The following is a 21,655-nucleotide window of genomic DNA, read 5'->3' as shown; positions in this document are numbered from 1 at the left end:
AAATAATGAAATGAAGAAACTTCCCCAGAACTGAGGAATGTACATTCTCAGACTGAAAGAGAAAGGATCACAGAGTACTCAGCACAATTGATTAAATATAGAGACACAGCAGGTTTGGCAGAACTATACTGCTTGTAATCGCAGACGTCAGGAGGGTAGGCAGGAGGATTTTGAGTTCAAGTTTAGCCCAGGCTTCACTGGGAAATTCTGTCTCAGAAAGAAAAAGAAGTCACATAAGAATATAAGAATATACTGGGCTGGGAAGGTGGCTCAGTGGTAGAGCGCTTGCCTTGCATGCCTGAGGCCCTGAGTTTGATTCCTCAGCACCACATAAGCAAAAAGAAAAAAGCCGGAAGTGGCGCTGTGGCTCAAGTGGTAGAGCGCTAGCCTTGAGCTGAAGAGCTAAGGGACAGTGCCCAAGCCCAGAGTTCAGGCCCCACGACCGGACCCAAAAAAAAAAAAAAAAAAAAAAGAATATAAGAATATAGTGAGCCTGGTGCTGGTGGCTCATGCCTATAATCCTACTACTCAGGAGGCTGAGATCTGATGATGAAGTCGAGTTGTGGCTCAAAGTGGTAGAACGTTACCCTCAAATAAATGCGCTTAGGAACAGTGCCCAGGCCCTGAGTTCAAGGACCACCAATGACAGGAAAAAAAAAATCATGAAATTAGAAAACAGAAAATCCTTAGAAAAATCCTCTAAAGTTTTCAGAGATGGAGGGGGAAAATCACATCAAAAAGAACTAAAAATCTGGCAGTGTCATTGATTCATTCCTGTAATCCTAGCACTTCTGAAGAAGCTGAAACTATGGTTCAAAATTAGTCTAGGCAGGAATTCCATGAGACAATAGCTCCAAATAGCCAGCAAAAAAAGAGGCTGGAGGCATGGCTCAAGTGGTAGAGTTCCAGCCATAAACAAGCCAGAGCAAGTGCAAGGCCCTGAATTCAAAGTCCTGGTAGACAGTTAAAAATCAAAATGATTTGGATTTCTCCAAACACTGGAAGCTTAAAGCTCAGGGACAATGCCAAGGCCCAGGTTTCAAATCCTACAACCAGGAAAAAAAATACCAAAACTGAAAAAAAAATAACAATAAACAATTGACAGGAAAGCAAAAGAGACTCTACTGGGGGATAGAAGTAGGAAGGGAAGGGCTAATGAAGAGGTAAATGAATATGGTCAATGTAGTTCATTTACATGTATGAAACTGAAACCTGCCGAAATTGTTTTAAGAAGGGAGAGTGAGAAAAGGGACAGTGATTGAGGGGGTAATCCAGATTAAATGTTTACATGTGGGGAAATGTCACAATGAAATCCCTCTAATGTGTGCTGATAAAAAAAAAAGAGAGAGAAAATTGTGCCAATAAGCTCAATAGCAAATAATGTTTATACAGTCATAACATAAACATTGAAAGCTCATCTACCCAAATGACAGTATTATCATGTTGAGAGGATGGAGTTAGGGAAGGAGTATAGATAAGGTGAGGAGATGAACCCCTAACTTCTAAAAAGAGGGTTTATTATGCCCACAGAAAGGAAAAAAAATGGGTAGTAGAGATATAGAAGTAAATACCAGGAGAACCATTTAACAAAGTTGAAAATAAATGCTTGTAAAGAAAGAGATGGAGGGAAGATGTGACAAAGGACTGGTATTCTTACATGAGAAAATACAGAATTCTACTGTTCATTAAATTAAATGTTATCAATGCATACACTTTAAGTTAAATAATTCATGCTAACTTAATCAAAAGGAAAAAACAAAGCCTGGGACAGGGTTGAATGCCTATAATCCCAGATACCTGGAAGGCTAAAGCAGGAGGATAGTGACTTTGAAGCCAGCCAGCCTGGTAACTCAGCAAGTTCCTTTTCAAAATAAAGTAACAAAGGAAACAGGGGAAAGTGAAGGAAGGGGTGACACTGTCCAAAACGAACTGTACTCATTACACGACAAAGAGCCAGGTGTCCATTGTTTACCCCTGTAATCCTAGCTTCTTGAGAGGCTGAGATAAGGAGGTTTGTAGTTTGAGGCCAGACTTGGAAAAAAGTTCATGAGACCCTTGTTTTGATCAGTAACTGCAAAGGTAAGCAGGCAGATCCCAGTCCAGACTCCACCTGGGCAGGAAATGAGACCCTGTCTCAAAACTAACCAGTACAGAACATAGGTGGCAGTTGACTCAGCAGTAGACCATCCACTTAGTAAGTAGATGCCCTGAGTTCAAACACCAGCACCACATAAAAATATAAAAAAGTAAATAGGCTAGGGTCACTTAGTAGTAGACAATTTGCCTAGCATACAGAAAACCCTGGCTCAATCCCTAGTACCACCAGGAAAAAAAAACAGATTAAGGGGAAAAAACTGATGTTAAATTCCACACTTTAAAAATTCTTGTGCAATCTATACATCTCCTGGTTTCCCCTACATTACACTAAGAAATAATATTGACTGAATTTCAAACTCCTCAGATTCTTCTAGTTGTTTAATTGTTGTCTCTTTTGTTCTAGGAGCCAATCCAGTAGAATACTCAGCACCTAACCACACTGTCCCCTTAGCCTCCTTCAACTTAGGATTTCTTCATCTTCTTTATTTTTAAGCACTTGAAACTTTTGAAGAGAGCACTGTTGACATGTTCTGCAGAATGTATAGAATGTCAATGTGGGTCTATCAGATATTTTCACATGGTTAGAATACACTCACAGATTTTTGGGTAGAGTGCCATAGAAGTGAATATGTTCTTATGTTTATCTTAGCATATGCTTTCATGATGTCAATATGACATCACCAGAGGTATGAGACCGCTTGATCACTTGATTACAGTATGCTCGCCAAGATTCTCCACTGTAATGTCAATAAATTACCCTTTCTTACTCTATTCTTTGGAAAGGCATCTCTAAATCCAACTACATTTAAAGAAAAGAGAGCTATACTCCTTGGGAGTAGAGAATCTACATATATTATTTCTTCCATTCATCTTCAAGTATAATGCCTTAAAATACAGACATTACTTGAGTATTTACCTAAAGATAGAATTTCATTTGTTAAGTCCTCTTACCTACCAGTATCAAGATACCAAAGATCCTTGCAGCAAACTTGACTATTTAGTGCCTTTTTGTAGCCATCTCTTCCACTCCAAAAATATAATCGTGTCCCAATTGCAACAGCACAGTGCCCAGCTCTTGGTCTTGGTCTTAAATTTTTTTTATCTTCCTGAGAATCAGATACTAGGGTGGTCCACTCTGCTGTATCTAAACAGACAGAAACAACTGTGATTGACTTACTATCCTTAAACAAGCTAACAAAACTCCTTCATTAATACTTGTTATTTCAATGAGTAACTCTTAAAAGACTTACCTAGATTTAGGTAAGAAAATGAACTGGTACATCTCCATTCACAATCATGAGGTGAAGAAGTTTCAGTATTTTCCCCCTTGTGTGGAACCCATCCACCAAAAATGTACATCCTAAACAACATAATTGATTTAGTTTTACTTTTTAAATTTGAAATGGTCATAATGAAGTTAAATTTATTTGTTGACTCAAATCTTTACAACTATTCAGTCACTTATTACTGTCAGGGAAATGGGAGTAAAAAAACAAAGTGGCCCAGGGCTGGGAATATGGCTTAGTGGGAGACTGCTAACCTAGCATGCATGGAGCCCTGGGTTCAATTCCTCAGTACCATATACACAGAAAAGGCTGCAAGTGGCACTGTGGCTCAAGTGGTAGAGTTCTAGTCTTGAGCAAAAGAAGCTCAGGGACAGTGCCAGGGCCCTAAGTTCAAATCCCACGACTGGCAAAAAAGAAAAAAAGAAGAAAGAAAACAAAGTGGCCTTCTTTCAAGAGATTAGAATTTTTTTTTTTTTTTTTGGGTCCGGTCATGGGGCCTGAACTCTGGGCCTGGGCACTGTCCCTCAGCTCTTCAGCTCAAGGCTAGCGCTCTACCACTTGAGCCACAGTGCCACTTCCGGCTTTTTTCTTTTTTTTTGCTTATGTGGTGCTGAGGAATCGAACCCAGGGCCTCGAGCATGCAAGGCAAGCGCTCTACCACTGAGCCACCTTCCCAGCCCAAGAGATTAGAATTTTAAAAGCCAGAGCAGCAGTGTGCACCTGTGGTCCTAGCTACTTGGAAGGCTGAGGCAAGAGGATCATTTAAGCTCAGGAGTTCAAGACCAATCTGAATGAGATTCCATCTCAAAAAGGGAGGAAAAAAGCCAGGTACTGGTTTTATCCGTGGCTCACGCCTCTAATCTAGCACAGGAGGCTCAGGATTATGGTTAGAAGCCAGCCCAGGCAAGAGTGTCTGTGAGACTTTTATCTCCAACTAACCACCAGAAAACTAGAAATGGAGCTGTGGCTCAAAATGGTAGAGTGCTAGCCTTGAGTGAAAAAGTTCAGGGACAGTGCCCAGGCCCTGAGTTCAAACCCCACAACCAACAAAAAAATAAAAAATAAAAAAAATGAGGGAAAAAAAACCTTGAGGACTTCACAAAGCGATACTGAATCATTTCTCCCTGGCAAATTAAGGTAACAAATATTTCAACTATAACATATGAAAATCAGATGTGTTTCTCAGTCAGAAAGAAATGCTCTATGACATCCAAAGTTACTGTATGCATAAGGTAACAAAAAGATTAAATGAACCTGGTCACTGCTATTATTTAAATAAAGAACTTAAGCTACATATCCTCGTAGTACCACGTACTCAGAAGGCTAAAGCAAAAGAATTCCTTTAGCTCAGGCAACTGAAGCCAGCCTAGAGAGCACAGAGAAACTCCATCTCAAAACCCAAAAGCAATCTTTAAACTATATTCCTCAAGATCTTAGAGGTTCCTTTGCAGCATGACAGGAGCTAATGAAAAAAGGCTTAGAGCCTTTATATGAGCTTGCGGGCCCATATAACTTTGTGCTGGCCAGAACACCTTTATTTTGTATCTCTTTTACATAGCTGGCAGCCAATGGAAGACTGTATTTTATAAAAAGGACTCTACTTTTAAAGTATTTTAAAACGTTTTGTTTAAATGTAAAGACAATTGTTTGGTTTTGAGGTTGTTTAAAAAAAAAAAACAAACTAGTGAGGTTCTTAGTTATAATTTGTGTCCTAAAGCATTACATTCCAGGTCAAGTCCTTGTACTGGTAAGTACTTCATTAAGTTCTACTTAAGCAGCATTCTTCTTCATAGCCTAATGTGCAGATAAGGGAATCTGCTGAAGGTGGTTCTAGCTCACCTGTATAGACTACTAGAAAGGAAATGTAGATGTGAATCTATCAACTCTCCTTGCAACTGTGAAGTAGGTTTACCTTTAATTCCTCTTGTATGTTTCAGGAAACTAGGGACAAAGCATTGCGTTTCCTTGCCCCAGGTTGAACAGAAAAAATATCTAAGCTGAGACCTGAATTCAGGCAATCTAGTCAGTTTGAATTCTTGTTTTTGTTTGTTTGTTTGTTTTCCAGGGCTGAGGACTGTACCCAGGGCCTTGTGAGCGCCGGGCGGCGCCCTTCCGCTGGGCTAAACCCACAGCCCCGTCGGTTTGCATTCTAACCATAATCCTATACCACCACTGAAGCATCATCACTGAGAGTATGTGCCTGAGTGCAACAAGCAGTATCTGGAACTTGTCAAAAAACAGTGAGGCAGGTGTGCCAAAGCCTGCTGACAAAGCCCTACTTCCATTTAAGTAATGCCTGTGCTGGGTATGGCATGGTAAGATGTGTAGAAGGTAAAGACAAGATGATGAGAAACTGGCATACAGATTAGCTACAACACACAAATTATTTTTGCTTTGGCAAGCACAAACACTGTTAAGTTCAGCAATCAGAAATTAGTATCAGCACTTTTCTATCTTATGTTGGGTTTTAAAAAACAAAAACAGAAGTTGATAAAATGCCATACTTGTTTCCTATAACGCTAGCTGTATGAAGGCTTCGTGGAAGTGGCACTGTTCCTTTAGTTTCAGGTTTTGACCACGACATAGTTTCTGGAAGTAAAAGTTAAGTATATTAGCAACTTGATATAGTAATAGAAAATTACCTCAATTCTTTTTTAAGTGATAGGAATGGAACCCAGGGTCTTGCAGAGGTAGAGGCAAGCATCTACCTCTGAGGTACATCCCAGTCCTCAATTTGTATACTTTATTAAAAAAGAAAGAAACTAGTACCAAAAAAACAAAAGAAAAAAAAGAACTCATCAAAATGAAGTGAACTTGCTTCAGAATGGTTATTTGGACTTTATCTCAAACATTTCCAGCTTAACAAACCGCCAACCTGAAATCTATTTCCACTTGAATTCAGCATTCATAAGGGAAAGGTTAGCTTAGAGTACCATCAATTCTGAACGATTTTAAAATTTTAAATAAGAGCATATTGTGTGGCAATAGTCAAAGGTGACAGCACACTTATCTGCCAATTAGTCATCCCTAAAATCCCTTTAGAAAGGGCTGTTAGGATTTTTCCTGATTAGCAATGATATTTCTAATGCTATACTTCCCAAAGAGGGAACCACATACAATTATCATCCCAACCAGACATGTTTCAATGAGAAAGGGGGCAGTACTGACAGCTACAGATAGGACAATAAGGTTCCTTTTAAGGAACATAGGAGTTACTATTGTAAACTCACCATTCATTTGTTCAACCTGATTGATAACATGTCAGTTGTCTCTGGGCTTACAAGTGCTGACTTCTATCTTAGAGCAACTCACTCAATACTGTAATCAAAAATATTTTCAGAGCTGTGTGCTGATGGTTCACATCTGTAATCCTAGCTATTCAGGAAGCTCAGATCTGAGGATCATGGTTCAAAGCCATCCTTGGCAGGAAAGTTCATGAGACTCTTATCTATCCAATTAACCACCATAAAAGGAGGAAGTAGAGCTGTGGCTCAAGTGGTAGTGTGTTAGCATTGAGCAAAACAAAAGCTCAGGGACAGAGCCCAGGCCCTGAGTTCAAGCCCCAGGTCCACCAGCACACACAAAAAAAACTTTTTTTGAGCTGAGATTGTAGCTGAAGTGGTATAGCATCTACCTAACAAGGTTGAGACCCTGAGTTCAAATCCCAGTACAACAAAAATATATTTTTACAAAGGAGTTTTAATTTTTTATGCCAGTACCAGACTTGAACTCAGGGCCTCACACTTTCTTATGTCCAATGCTCTATCTTTCAAGTAGAACCATATCTCTACTTCCAGTATTTTGCTGGTTATTTGTAGATAAGAGCCTCGCACCTCTGTCCACCTAGGCTGGCTCTAAACTTCAATTCTCATATCTCAGCCTCCTGAGTAACTTATAGGAGTAAGCCACTGGTACCCAGTACAAAGCATTTTTAACTTCCCCTTATTAAATCATAACCAATATAGCTGAGCCTGAACTAAGTCAAGCTTACCTATGTCAAGCTGCCATAGGTCATCCAGGCGAGCACCACACATTCCGCCAAAAACATACATTTTAGGACTTCCAGAATCTTTTTTGCAATATATAATAGCAGTGTGGGATTCTCTTGGAGAAGGCACAATCCCTTTAGTGACTGGAATACTCCAACCCACAACACCAGAACCATGCTGTAGCTCCAACTCATAGAAATCATTCAAATATCTAGGACATCATGAAAAAGATTAAAGCATTCAGGTAACAAAGAGCTTTTATTTGCTTTTTGTTTCTATTCATAAAGATAACGTGCTTGGTATAAAAAAATTCATATAGTTCATAAAGGCATTAGGAGAGCAAAAACCCCAAACCATTCAATATTCATTTATCAAACTTTACTATGTGCCAGGCCTTTTAGTGAAGAGATTAGAAACAAAAATCTTGCCATTATTTAGCCAACATTCTTACCAATGACAGTGGTGGTAACTTTAACAAATGGCCATAGCCAGGTGCTAGTGGCTCATGCCTATAATCTTAAGATACTTAGGAGGCTGAGATCTGAGGATCTCCATACAAAGCCAGACTCTTATCTCCAATTGACTACTAAAAAAAAAAAGGTCAAAGCTGAGCTGTGACTCAAGTGGAAAATGTTATCCTTCAGAGAAAAAAAAGAAAAAAAGCTCAGGAATATCAGGCCCTGAGTTCAGGCCCCGGGCCTAGAAAAACAAAACAATAACAAAAAAAAACAGCCCCAAATCCTCTGACACTCTTCCAATCTGGAGGTACAGTCTCTTTCTCTCTCCCATATATTCTAGCTGTAATAATAAAGTAAGTGAATAATAAAGTAAGTGAAATGATAACATGTGATTTCTGATAGTGGCTGTCAGAAGGCCAACATGGCCTCACTAGATATTGCTCTTACAACCCTGATCCACATGTAAAATGTCTAGCTACCACAAAACCACCACCTGAAGAGCATTAGAGGTGACTGTCCCAGTTGAATTCATCCTTTAGCCACCTCAATTGAAGAATCAGGTAGGAATTACCTACCTGGGGTCCAGCCAGACACTCTGTATCCTATTTGAATTGTGACTTACAGAGTTCATGATCACCATTAAATAGGCATTATTCTGTATTATATTGGGAGGGGAGTTGATTACATGACACTAGACAATCAGAACAATCACTATGAATAATATTTTGGCAAATGCTTGTAAGACATTCTCTCTTTAGAGATCCACATATGGATAAGTGGGCACTCAATCATGGTGCTTTATGATTTTTTCCCTCCTCTATAATATCATAGCAATCTTTAGAAACTGGCATGTAACCTATCCATGATATGGATATATTCAGAGTTTTCAGCAAACTTAGCAAAGTGTGAAACAATTCTGTGCCAGAATAAAGAGATCTAACTAGGAATAAAATTGTCACTCGTAGTTCAGAACTTAGTAATATAATTCATATATATTCATGAAGGAGAGAAATGATAAACTGATCATCATAAATGAATTTAAACTATATAAATATCCATTTTTTGTTAAAAAGCAAGAGAAAAAAGCTGGGGGCCAGTGTCTCACACCTATAATCCTGCTGAGACAGGGAGGATCTCAATTTGAAGCCAAACCAAACAGAAAAATCCTTGAGACTTCATCTCCAATTAACCAGCAAAAGCTGAGCTGAAAGTGTAGCTCAAATGGTAGAGTGCTAGCTGTAAACAAGAAAGTTGAACAGGAGCATGAGGCCAAGTTCAAACCCTAGTACTGTAATAAAAAGAATACAATAGAGAAAAATAGAAGTGGTAACCTTGATCAAGATGCACTGAATTGGCCGGGCACTGGTGGCTCATTACTGTAATCCTAGCTATTCCTTGAGGCTGAGATCAACGGATCAATGTTTGAAGTCAGCCCAGGAATAAAGTCTGAGAGACTATTATCTCCGTTTAACTAGCAAAAAAACAAGAGTGGGGCTGTGATCAAGTAGAAGAGCACCAGTCTTGAGGGAAAAAGCCAAAGGAGATCGTGAGGCCCTGAGTGCAAGTTTCAGTACCAAAAGGGAAAAAAAGGATGTATTTTACTTAGAAACTATTTGTTGAACTAAAACTCCTCTGTACAACTACTTAAAGACAACTAAAAAATTAAACTTAATTTTTTAAGAAAGAAAATGAAAATATCCTTCATCAGGTTTGGGAATGCAGCTCAGCTTACTTGTCTAGCAGAAAATCCTGGATTGGATCTCCTATACTACATACACAAACAAAAAGTCCTTAGTCTGATCAAAGGCATATACAAGTATAATCTGCAGCTCATTTGAGAAATCCTAAGAAGGATCCATTTATGTTAGAATTAAGATATCATAGAAATGGAATTTCAAATAAGCAGGAATAAATGGCTTATTCAAACTACTCTCAAACACATATTCTAAATTCCTTAGTGTACTAAACATTTTTAAAAAGTGAATGCACTAGAATAAAAAAAATTGATTCTTAATAATTTTGGGGAAAGCCTTTTTGTCGGTTGTGGGGCTTGAACTCTGGACCTGGGTACTATCCCTCAGCTCTTCAGCTCAAGGCGAGCACTCTACCACTTGAGCTACAGCGCCACTTCCAGTTTTTCTAGTGGTTTATTGGAGATAGGAGTCTCACAGTCTTTCCTGCCCAGGCTGGCTTTGAACCGCGATCCTCAGATCTCAGCCTCCTGAATAGCTAGGATTACAGGCGTGAGCCACCAGCACCTAGCTGAGGGGAAAGCCTTCTTAAGCAAGATACAAAACCAAAAAACTGGAAAAGAAAATAGTCTTCACCGGGAGCCAGTAGCTCACTCCTGTAATCCTTAACTACTCAGGAAGCTGAGATCTGAGGATCATGGTTGGAAGCTAGCCTGGGCAGGAAAGTCTGTGAGAGTCTTATTTCCAACAAACTACTCAGAAAAAGCACTGTGGCTCATATAGTAGAGCACTAGCCTTATGTACAAAGAGGCTCAGGGACAGTGCCCAGGCCCTGAGTTCAAGCCCCTGGACCAACAAAAAAAAAAAAAAAGAAACAAAAGAAAGAAAGAGAGGGGAAGGGAGGGAGGAGGGAAGGAAGAAAATATTCTTTACAAAACAAAAATGAAAATACTTTTAAAAGTTTAAAAAGATAAGGAAAATATTTGGAGCACTTAAAAGGAAATGTAATTACTTAAAGAACTCCTAGGGACAATAATAAAAGGAAAACAAATCAACGAAAATTATTAGAAAGAAATGAATTCAGATAGGTCACAGTATCCAATGTCAACACACAAAGTCAATAGTATTTCTATATACTAGGTGTGAACAATCAAAAAATCAAGTTAGGATATCAAATCCACTTGTCATCAGAAAAAAAATAGGAATTTTATGAAATAAGAAAAAATAACACCTATATACTGAAAACTATAGAAAAATAGGGTCAGAGCTGGGTGCTGGTGGCTCACACCTGTTATCCTAGCTACTTAGGAGGCTCAGATCTGCGGATCTTGGATCAAAGCCAGCCTGGGCAGGAAAATCTATGAGACTCTCGTCTCCAATTAACCACTAGAAAACTGGAAGTGAAGCTGTGGCTCAAAGTGGTAGAGTGCTAGCCTTGAGCAAAAAAGCTCAGGGACAGTGTCCAGGCCCTGAATTCAAGCCCCACAACGGACAAAAGAGAAAGAGAAAGAGAGAGCGAGCGAGAGAGAGAGACAGAGACAGAGAAAGAGCAAGCGAGAGAGAGAGAGAGAGAGAGAGAAAGAGAGAGAGAGAAAGAGAAAGAGAGAGAGAGAGTAAGAGAGAGAGAGAGAGAGAGAGCGCCAGTAATTACTACTGCTTAGAAAACAGAACAAAATATTCACTAATGTAAATCAGTTTAACAGCTTCTTGTATTAAACTTGAGACTGATACTTCCATCTTATGGTCATAGTTTTATATACAATTATCTTTTACTTGTCATGATTATATATAACCTAGCTAGCATACAGTATAGACCATTGGTTTAAGAAATCATAATATCAATTTAATAAGGTGATTTCCGGTTAAAAAAGACATAGTTTGAAAACAGATATTCCCCAAGCATTGAGGAAAACAAATAGCTCAAAACCTAAGTTTCCTCTCTTATAATTAAAGATGTGTGAAAATCAACTGTTCCTAAGCTAAATCATAAAATACAGCATTTGAGTTAAAAAAGGGTCACATACCTGGGAACATTATTGTTTGAGTCTTCACTTTCATTTGCCAGGCCACCAAATAAATAGCATTTGTTACCATATAAAGAAAAACTATGTCCAAGTCGAGGACAAGGTGGTAAACCAGAAGGTGGGGGTTGGGGCTTCACTTTTTTCCATAACCAACGACTTGCCTAAAATCAAACACAAATACTCATATAAACTCAGGAAAGCATTCCTAGTTGTACACTGTCAGTAGTATATTACACCAAAACATTTTAATACATCCTATCAGATGGCTCCCATAAACTACTTGGAGAACAAATAGCAAGTAAACAGCTAGCTTTTGGAATTAAAATATATGTTCTAATAGAAATTCAGGCTGGGACTGGGAAGGTGGCTCAGTGGTAGAGTGCTTGCCTTGCAATGCATGAGGCCCTGGGTTCGATTCCTCAGCACCACATAAGCAAAAAGAAAAAAAAAAAAACCGGAAGTGGTGCTGTGGCTCAAGTGGTAGAGCGCTAGCCTTGAGCTGAAGAGCTGAGGGGCAGCGCCCAGGCCCAGAGTTCAGGCCCCACGACCGGACCCAAAAAAAAAAAGAAATTCAGGCTAACCTGGGTTCGATTCCTCAGCACCACATAAGCAAAAAAGAAAAAAGCCGGAAGTGGCACTGTGGCTCAAGTGGTAGAGCGCTAGCCTTGAGCTGAAGAGCTGAGGGACAGTGCCCAGGCCCAGAGTTCAGGCCCCACAACTGGACTCCAAAAAAAAAAAAAAAAGAAAGAAATTCAGGCTAATTTATTTTTATAAGCATATGTTAACTCAAAAAAAAAGGAGAAATGAAATTCCAGGTAATTTATATTCACATTTTCAGAAAGACACATTATGTTTATAACAAATAATAAATACTGAATGTTTTAATAATTTTCTAATAAAAATTATTTACTTTATATGGCTTTAAGATGAGATATAATCTATGTATAGTTACTTTATATTACGTAATCTAGGAATTTAAGTAAAAGCACATTTAACAAACCCAACTCCAAAACTAAATTCTCTACCCATGCATGTTTCCTCATTTGAGACTATTTTTGAAATAGGTTGCTTATAAATAGATATAGCCCACCTACATCTGCCAATGAGCAGGTACCCACAATATTGTGGCTTGGAAACATGCACAGATCACAAAAAGTCAACAAGGGTTAAGTCTGGTTTAATAAGAGAACCAAATTTAGAAAGGTCGTATGAAACTGTAACTTCTCTTTTGAACTATTTCCAGGGGGAGGAAAGTAATTACTACTGTGAAAAGTAGCAATTCTGGTAACACTAAAGCAGTGGTTTTCAAAGTGTTGTCTGGGTAGTAGTAGCAACAGCAGCAGCAGCAGAAGCTGGGAACTTGGTAGAAAAACAAATGCTGACAGCATGACCTAACAATTTGTTTCTAAAGTCTTTCAGGTACTTTGATGCAAGTTAAAGGTGGAGAACTACTGCACCAAAATATAAAAACCCAAATACATAACACAAGTATCTTAAGTTTGGGTTTTTGGGGTTTTGACTAAAGTTTGAACACAGGGTCTCACACCTGCTAAGCTTGTGCTCTACCACTTAGGCCATGCCACCAGTCCTGGATTTTTTTGCTGGTTAAGTGGAGATATAATCTAGAGAATTTTTCTACTTGGGCTGACTTCAAACTGAGATTCTCCAGATTTCAGCTTCCTGGGTAATAGGAGGATTACAGGTGAGAGCCACCAGCACCCAGCAATGTCTAGTATGTTGATGTCACTGAGCATAGAAAAAGATTTATGTTAGGAACTTTAGCTATTCTAAGTGGAAACCTTTACTTTGTAGCTGTATTATGTGAAGCTCTTGAAGTTTTATCTAAGCTAGTTTGGTGATCTTCTGAGGAATTATCAATTTTATTATGAGAATTTTGGACTAAAATGATAAATTTTAAATACACTTACTTGTAACTCATACAACTCATTGCTGTATCTTCCATATTCAACCATGCCCCCAAATACTAATATTCTGGTACCATCACAGACAAATCCATGGGCAGCACAGCCTGGAGGGATGTCTCCTCTAACAGCTGGTAGGAACCACTGATTTGTAACTAGTTGCCAAAATAAAATTAAAATCAATTTCAACAAATAATAGTTATCACAGTCTATCAGTATGTACTTTCTATGCATCCTCTTTATTACAGTTGTTCTGACTGGGGATGATTTTGCCTCTTGGGACACTGATTTTTAGTTATCATTGATTGTCACATAGAGGGTAGCCAGGGCCAGGGATACTGCCAAACATCATTTCTGGTTTTCTCTTTCTTGTCACTGGGAATTGAACTCAAGAGACTCCAGCATGTTAGGCTTGGGCTCCACCATTTAAGCCACACTGACAACCTTTTCTGTTTGTGATGTATTTTTGAAACTGGTGACTTTTTGCAAGCCATCTGCTGGCCTCCACCTAGAGAATAGCTTGGATTGCACATGCTGATTATACAGGCAAACATTTTACGATGCACAGGGTAGCCACTCTGCACTACACCCCTGCCTAGCAAAGAATCATCTGGCCCAAAGTGTCAATAAGTGTTGCTGTTGGAAAACCCATGCGCGGTATCATTTAATTCTTACAAGAAATCCTAACAAGAATCATCTCTATTTTACAAGTGGAAAAAAATCTGAGGTTTTGAAAAGTTTGGTAACTTTAATGCTGATCCAGGGTGACTACCAAAAGCAATGTCAAATTAGATCTAATTTGTTCTAAAGCCAGGGTATTCACATCGTATCAAAGCGAGTAACTGTTTAACTTTATATGCTGGGGTGTTTGGGAAGGGGGGGGTGACAAAAAGTTTTCCCCTACTCCACTGTTTTTGGTGTTCACTTTGTACACGACCATTGTGATTAAGTTGTTTGGCCCAAGAAAAGTGGTTTGTCATGAAAACAGATGTCAGATCCAGCGATTAGCTTGACACCAAGGAAATCGATTTCTCGTGGTGGCTGGAGGATGTAAGAGTTTGGGGGGGGGGGGGGGGGGGGGAGTGAGGTGGAGGGGGGTGGAGAAACAGAAGTTCCAGCTTCAAGAGCAGTGGAACTTAGGATCAGCAGTGTCTCTCAAGCTGTGAGGACCAGTCCGCCAGAGCTCGGCACACACGAAGAGCAGCCGTGCAGAGAGGGGGCTGATGTCACCCGCGAAGCACTTCCCCGCGGGCTCAGAGGGCCACCACGGGGGGGGGGGGGAATCCTGCCCGCTTCTGCCGGATGCCGGGCCGTTGGGGAGCTAAGGACCAGAGGCCTCTCGAGCTCCGTCCTCACCCGCTAGCTTCTCCTCCTGCTGAGCACCGGAGGGAGGCAGGCAAAGACGGCCGAGGCCGGGAGCGATCGTTTGACAGCGGAGGGACCTCGCGCCCATCTTCCCCCCCGCCCCGCGAACGCCTCCCCCGCAAGCGGCGAGCCTGGGCGGAGAGGCCCGGGCGGCGGAAACGGTCTCCCGCCCGGGTCTGCCTGCAGGGCTAGAGCGAGGGGTGCGGGGGGCCGCCCGCCCGGGACGCCGCCTCTCGGCGGTCCGCTCCTCCCCGCGGGCCCGGGGAAACGGCTCGGCGCTCCGGGATGCTGCGAGCCGGCGCCGTGCGGCCCGGCCCCCGCTCTCCGCTGCCCGCTGGGTGGAAGAAGCCGGGACCGGGAGGTGACAGCTGTCAGGGCCGCGGCCGCCGCCTCGCCTGGCCTCCCCTCCCCCTCCGCGGTCCCACAGGCGGGGCCGACGAGGAGCCGCCGCCGCCGCCAGCGCCGCGCCTACCGGTGTTGTAGACGTGCAGCTCGTCCGCGATGCCCTCATTGCCCCCGCCAAAGATGATCATCAGCTCTCGGATAGCCACGGCCCGGTGTCCGTGCCGAGCCCGGGGGACCGGCCCCGTAAAGGAGGAAACTCGCCTCCAGTTAAGGAGGCTGGGAGCCGCCATCTTCCCAACCCCCGCCCCTCTGCCCACAATGCCCTGCGCGCGCTGCAGCGCCCGGGCTCCCCGGGAGGGCGGGCACCGCCTCCAGCGGTGCGCGCGCGGGCACGCCGGCCTGTCACGTGACGACGCACGCCTCGGGGCCTGGCCCTGGGCCTGGGAAAACCTTCCGCCCGCTTACAGCTCCAGGCAACGTGTTCGGGCGTGCCACGGCGAGTGTTTGGATCACCAGACGGTCCCCACCGACCGAGTGCACCCTCCTCGCCCAGAGCCTCCCGTTGGATACTTTGGGGAGAAGGTACTGCACTGTCCTTTACGTCAGACCAGGCGCACCCCCCCCCCCAGGTTCCAACCTGAGGGCGAGGACTAGGTCGCCCCAGAGTGCAGGGGGGAGCTGGACCGCTCAGGAGGTCCAGGCCGCATGTGGGGGTGTCAGAATGAGAAGGTTAGGAACAGTGACCCACAGAAGGTGTGTCAGGGTTGGTTTGGTTTGAGCAGGTTGAGAAGGTTTTGTATACATTTCGTTTCCATGACTAGCAACCCACCAGCCGGCTTGGATAGCCAGGCTCCACTCCCTAAGTTACCATCCATGTGTTTAGCTCATCCTTCAGAACCGTTCGTGGAGGTGGACACTGTTAACTGCCATTCGTGGATGGGGGAGATGAGGCTCAGGGCATAAGTCACTCCGGTACACACACAAAAAAGGGCTGGGGCCAGGATTCAAACCTGGATTTCTGATGTTAGAGCCCACAGCCCTAACCACACACTCTGCCCTCGGAAAACAACTCTTAATAGTCTCACCACTTTTCTTTAAATTTGATCTCACGTTCTCGAATCACAGAGGTACAAGTCCATTAAGTAAATGAGTTATGTGTCTATGGAATGCGTGGTAAATGAGGATTTAAGCTGTTCCTGCCACAAATGTATACACACACACACACACACACACACACACACACACGTTAAGTATGAGATAATGATGTGTTAGTTTCATCGTGATAATTTTTTTACTATCTAATTGTGTCCCATAACATCATGTTATTTACTTTAAAATGCACCGTACAATTTATATTAAGATTTCCAGCTTGGAAAAAAATTAAACATTTTAAATCCCTACTTCAGCTTTCAAGAAGGTACTGAAGAAAACACACAGTGTACAGTAACTCTGCTAATATTCCTTTCATCTCATCTCTTTTATCAGTTTGTTTCTCTCATATGCAGTAGACACATTTCACCACCTCCCTTGAACATAAACCTAAGTTTTCATCCACCAAAGCTTCCTTTGGGTAATAATTTTTCTGCCTTTTCCAAAAAAGATACTTACTGTTCTTTCCAGCTTCTGCTTCTTAGTTTCTCTTGCCATCCCTGCCTGCTTCCCCTTTGCAGTACTGGAGTTGAACCAGGACTTAATAAATACTTGGCACTTTGAGCTAAGCCTTTACATGTCCACTACTCCCTGCCACTCACTAAATTCTTCCTTTTGGTTAGCATTAGCTCAGTTTCATAATATACCTAAAAAAAAAAAATGTAGAAAAACAAGGGTAGGATGTTTAGCCACAGGAAAAGGCCACGAGTATTATGTATTAATATTTTTGCCCTTGTCACATATATAACATAGGCTTTTAAGTGTTTCTGTTATATAAAAAAAATTTTTGTAGATCTGAAACAAACCTGGAAAAGTTGGGATAAATCAGTGAGTTTTTCATAAAACCCAAAGTATTTAAAGATCTTTTTTCTTTATTCTGGGAGACTTCAGTGCTTAGATGATAAGTTTTTCTGTAATAGTCTTGTAGCAAAAGATTAAGGAAAACATTTCAAAGTGGCAAACCTAAAGCTGATCTTTTAATTAAAAAGAATAAAAGAAAAAAAAACACAGCCAGGTATGGTGGCCCTCAACTGTGGTCTTAGCTGCTTGGCAGGTAGGGGTAAGAGAATCAAGGTCCAAAGGAGTCCTGGGCAAAAGAGTGAGACCCTTATCTGAAGCAAACTAAAGATAAAAGGTCAGAAAGCATACCTCAAGTGATAGCATTGTTGCCTAGCAAGTTCAAAAGCCAGTACTACCAAATAAAAAACATATGTTTGAGAACCCACTAAATGTACTGTATAAGTACAGAACGGTCCTTGCTCTGCCTGGCAACAGTACAAAAGAGTAAAGAGCAGACTTCCATGTCATCTACACTTCTTTGTGTTACTACTCGTTCTTTGATTTTCTCTGGTATAAGATAAAATAAAAAACAGATCTCTAATGGTTGAGAACCCCTGAACTAGGGGAACAATGAAGGCAAAATAGTCTCAAGACAAAAGAGCTTGCAAATTCTAGCTAGCTGTTTAGCTAAGGAATAGGCTAGTTTCCTAGGATTGCCAAATCAAAGGACCACAGACCTTGTGTTTTAACACAGTAGAAGCCGGCATAGGTGTTTTGTGCCTGTAATTTTAGCTACTCAGGAGGCTGAGATCTGAGGATTTAGATTCAAGGTCAGCTCAGTCAGACAAATCTGACACACTCTTATCTCCAGTTCTAGGAAAAAGCTGAAAGGGAAGATATGCTGAAGTGATAAGGTCTTGGAAAAATAGCCCAAGGAAAGGTTCAGGGCCCTGAATTCAAGTCCCGTACTGGAACACGTGCACACACTCATACACTTGCAGGTGTGTGTGCATGCACACACACAAAGACAGTAGAAATTTGTTATCTCACTGTTTGGGAGGATAGAAATCCACAGGATAGTAATGGAAGCAATCTCTTGGAAAGAAAATATAGAATGGGAAGAGAAGCCAAGCGCCGGTAGCTCACGCCTTAATCCTAACTCAGGAGGCTGAGATCTGAGGATCTCAGTTCAAAGCCAGCCCAGGCAGGAAAGTCCGTGAGACTCTTATCTCCAATAAACCACTAGAAAACTGGAAGTAACACTGTGGCTCAAGAGGTAGAGCACTCACCTTGAGCTGAAGAGCGCAGGGACGGCGCCCAAGCCCAGAGTTCAAGCCCCACAACTGACCAAAAAAAAAAAAGAATGGGAAGAGATAAGGTAAGGACAGTAGTGCATTGAAGAGGCCAGCCTTTAAGAGGTAAGAGGAAAGCCAGGCGCCGATGGCTCATGCCTGTAATCCTAGCTACTCAGGAGGCTAAGATCTGAGGATCACAGTTCAAAGCCAGCCTGGGCAGGAAAGTCTGTGAGACTCTTATCTCCAATAAAACACTAGAAAACCAGAAATGGTGTTTTGGCTCAAGAGGTAGAGCACTTTCTTTGAGCTGAAGAGTGCAGGGACAGCATCCAAGCCCAGAGTTAAAGCCCCACAACCTACAAAAAACAAAACAAAATAAAAAAGAGGTAAAGGGAACTTAGTACACACTCTCTGACTTAAACCCACTTCTGCCTTTATCAAACCTGCTTCATTTTTGCCTTATTTGAAATGTCATTTTGACCTCCTGGATACTCATTCTCTTTCCTTCAAAAGCTATATTAGAGTTCAGCTAAGAAGAGGAAATGTCTATTGGGTTTACAAGTTTGGTAATTATTGGACTAGATTAAAACAGGCTCTTTTGTCTTGAGAATAATTTGCCTTCATTGTTCCCCTAGTTCAGGGGTTCTCAAACATTATGGATCTTTTTTATTTTATTTTATACCAGAGAAAATCAAAGAACAACTAACACAAGTGTAGATGAAATGGAAATCTGCTCTATTCTTTTGTACTGTTGCCAGACAAAGCAAGAACTGTTCTGTACAGTGCATTTAGTAGGAAGATTGTTTCCCTTCTATTGTTATTACCATCATCATCTTCATTCTGTTACTGCTGTTTCTATTCCTTTTGCACTATATAGGGCATTGGAGAATCAGTCAAGAGCAAATCCTACAGTAAACACAAGGAGTATTGCCCGAGGTTGCAGACAGTGCTGTGCTTTTGGGCAAGTGTGATTTGAAAGCACCAAGGAATACCTTAATTCCAACTGAGGATTCAGGCCAAGGGCTTACTGGAAGACATCTGAAAATAGCTCCTGAGGAGTGCTAGCAGGTGGGCAGAACTCAAGAGCCTGAGCAAGCACTATTCTGGAGATGGAAGAAGCAGATGGTGTCTGAAAGGGCCATTTACAAATCACAAGGTTCCAGCCCAGATTCTTGGCTAGAGCTTCAGCCAAAGCATGAAGAAGCCAATGGTAAGAGCAAGACAGGCGCTAGGCCAGGAATGGTCTAACCCAGTGACCAAAACAGGGACCTGGCACAACAGGCAAGGGAGTCAAACAGGCATAACATGTAAGAGAGAGGATACCTAGGTGCCAAAACTAGGTGCAAGATCATTTGCCAAATCTCAGCAGGTTGTGGGGAAGAATCCATGGCACTAAATCTCAGGTCAGCAAGAAGATGACCTGCCATTGAACTGGAAGGGATTGAGGCTACTATTGTAATTTTTCCCTCCTATATTTGATCTTGGAGCCCAGCCACAGAAAACAAAAGCAATGAAAATGTTTATCAGTGACCTCAGGTGGTGATTCATCTGTTGTTACAGAATGCCTCTTTCCTTCCAGCCACCTTTATCAGTCTTAATAGATTTTATCTGAGACATTATCAAAAAGTAATACATTTAATGAAACCAGGCTCTTTTGCCAAGAAGAAATGATGAATGTTAAATCTTCAACTAATACAAAATAAACATAATGTAATACTGACTCAATTGTGTATTCTGTTGGCAAATTACACCAAAGATTGAGAAATGCAGATTTAAACTTTAAATTGCATCACTTACCAAGAGGATATGTGCTAAGCAACACATTGTTAGGTAAATCCGTTATTGTGCAAAACCATAAAGTATACAATCCTAAATAATGTAGTTCACTGTACACTTAGCCTTTATGGTATAGCCCATTTGCTTTCATTTTTAAACTTTTTTTGTTAATAAGACACAGATCCACTTGCATAGACCTACACAGGGCCAAAGATCACCAATATCAAAATCTTCCGCCTCTGTATGTTGTCCCCCTGGAAGGACTTCTGTATCAATAACATGCACAGAACTGTCACCTCCTATGATAATTCATTCTTTGGAATCCCTCTTGAAAGTCATGCCTGAACCTGTTTTACAGATAACTTTTTTTCCAATAAGTAGAAGTAGTACACTAACAATAAAAAGGAAAGTTTTACAAACACCTAAGCTAGTCACATAGTTCTTTCTTATGAAGTATCACATACCATACATTGGGCTATACTTTTGTATGATAGGTAGCATAGTAGGTTTATCTCCAAACACATGAGTAAATGCAGCCTTCTATACCTTACAACAGCTATGATGATATCACTAGATGACAATAATTTTTAAATACAATTTTATTGTCATTATTAAGGTGTTGTACAGAAGGGCTACAGTTTCCTAAGTCAAGTAATGAGTACATTTCTTTCTTTTTTTTTTTTTTTGGTCGTTATGGGGCTTGAACTCTGGGCTTGGGCGCTGTCCCTCAGCTCTTCAGCTCAAGGCGAGCGCTCTACCGCTTGAGCCACAGTGCCACTTCCGCTTTTCTAGTGGTTTATTGGAGATAAGAGTCTCACGGACTTTCCTGCCTGGGCTGGCTTTGAACTATGAGCCTCAGATCTCAGCCTCCTGAGTAGCTAGGATTAAGGCGTGAGGCACCGGCTCCCAACAGTACATTTCTTTTTGTACAATGTCACCCCTTTCTTCACTTTCCTCAAGTTACCACTTCCCATCACTCCCCACAAGCTGCATAAATTTCCACATAGTGGACGATGGGAATTTTTCAGTTCTAACCTTAAGGGATCACCATTCTATTTATGGTCTGTTGTGCATTGAAACATTCTTATGCAGTGCATGACAGTGTATTGCATAAGTTTGCATCCATGTAACTAAACCTGCCCAAATAACTTACCCACATAAGAATTTATTTTCTCCCCATAGCAAGATGTTAGTAAGTAGTTCCTGGCTGCCATGATGACTCTTGCTTCCTTCTCCTGTGTTGTTGCTTGGACCATCTCTGTCAGGTGTCAGGTTGGTGAATGACTCAAATGTCAGAGGTGTTTGTTCATGTTGTGCAAGGATATTGTCTATATGCTTCTCCAACCTGTTCAGCATGCTGAAAGGCTGCCCTGAATGGATCATACCATGTGAGTCCCCTTGCCTTCTCATTTCCCAGATGGGTTTGGCCCATAGGAGACACCACCAACATGAGAATGTGAGGTTGAGGTAATTAGTCT

The 21,655-nt window shown here is 41.4% G+C and overlaps 1 protein-coding gene and 1 long non-coding RNA gene across 3 annotated transcripts in view; one reads left to right on the top strand and one right to left on the bottom strand.

Moving 5' to 3' along the window:
• Positions 1–15,477, bottom strand: part of Hcfc2 (host cell factor C2) — a 33,645-nt gene extending 18,168 nt beyond the window's left edge. For both annotated transcript variants that reach the window (XM_042693130.1, XM_042693132.1), the window contains exons 1-7: positions 15,305–15,477; positions 13,474–13,622; positions 11,546–11,706; positions 7,375–7,583; positions 5,888–5,972; positions 3,348–3,457; positions 3,053–3,241 (exon numbers count right to left, since the gene is read on the bottom strand). In XM_042693130.1, coding sequence (XP_042549064.1) covers positions 3,053–3,241; positions 3,348–3,457; positions 5,888–5,972; positions 7,375–7,583; positions 11,546–11,706; positions 13,474–13,622; positions 15,305–15,467 — 1,066 coding nt within the window. In that variant the 5' untranslated portion in view covers positions 15,468–15,477. The remainder of the gene's footprint in view (positions 1–3,052; positions 3,242–3,347; positions 3,458–5,887; positions 5,973–7,374; positions 7,584–11,545; positions 11,707–13,473; positions 13,623–15,304) is intronic.
• Positions 15,478–15,598: 121 nt separating this feature from the next.
• LOC122119239 lies at positions 15,599–20,121 on the top strand. The gene is made up of 2 exons (XR_006149521.1): positions 15,599–15,759; positions 19,279–20,121. It is a non-coding gene; the product is annotated as an uncharacterized LOC122119239 (long non-coding RNA).
• The last annotated feature ends 1,534 nt before the right edge of the window (positions 20,122–21,655 follow it).

This window comes from Dipodomys spectabilis, unplaced genomic scaffold (genome assembly GCF_019054845.1).
Source record: "Dipodomys spectabilis isolate Male_0828 unplaced genomic scaffold, ASM1905484v1 ptg000163l, whole genome shotgun sequence".
Taxonomy (NCBI): Eukaryota; Metazoa; Chordata; class Mammalia; order Rodentia; family Heteromyidae; genus Dipodomys; species Dipodomys spectabilis.
The sequence above is the reverse complement of the archived record's forward strand: the minus strand, read 5'-3'. Positions and strand labels throughout refer to the sequence as shown.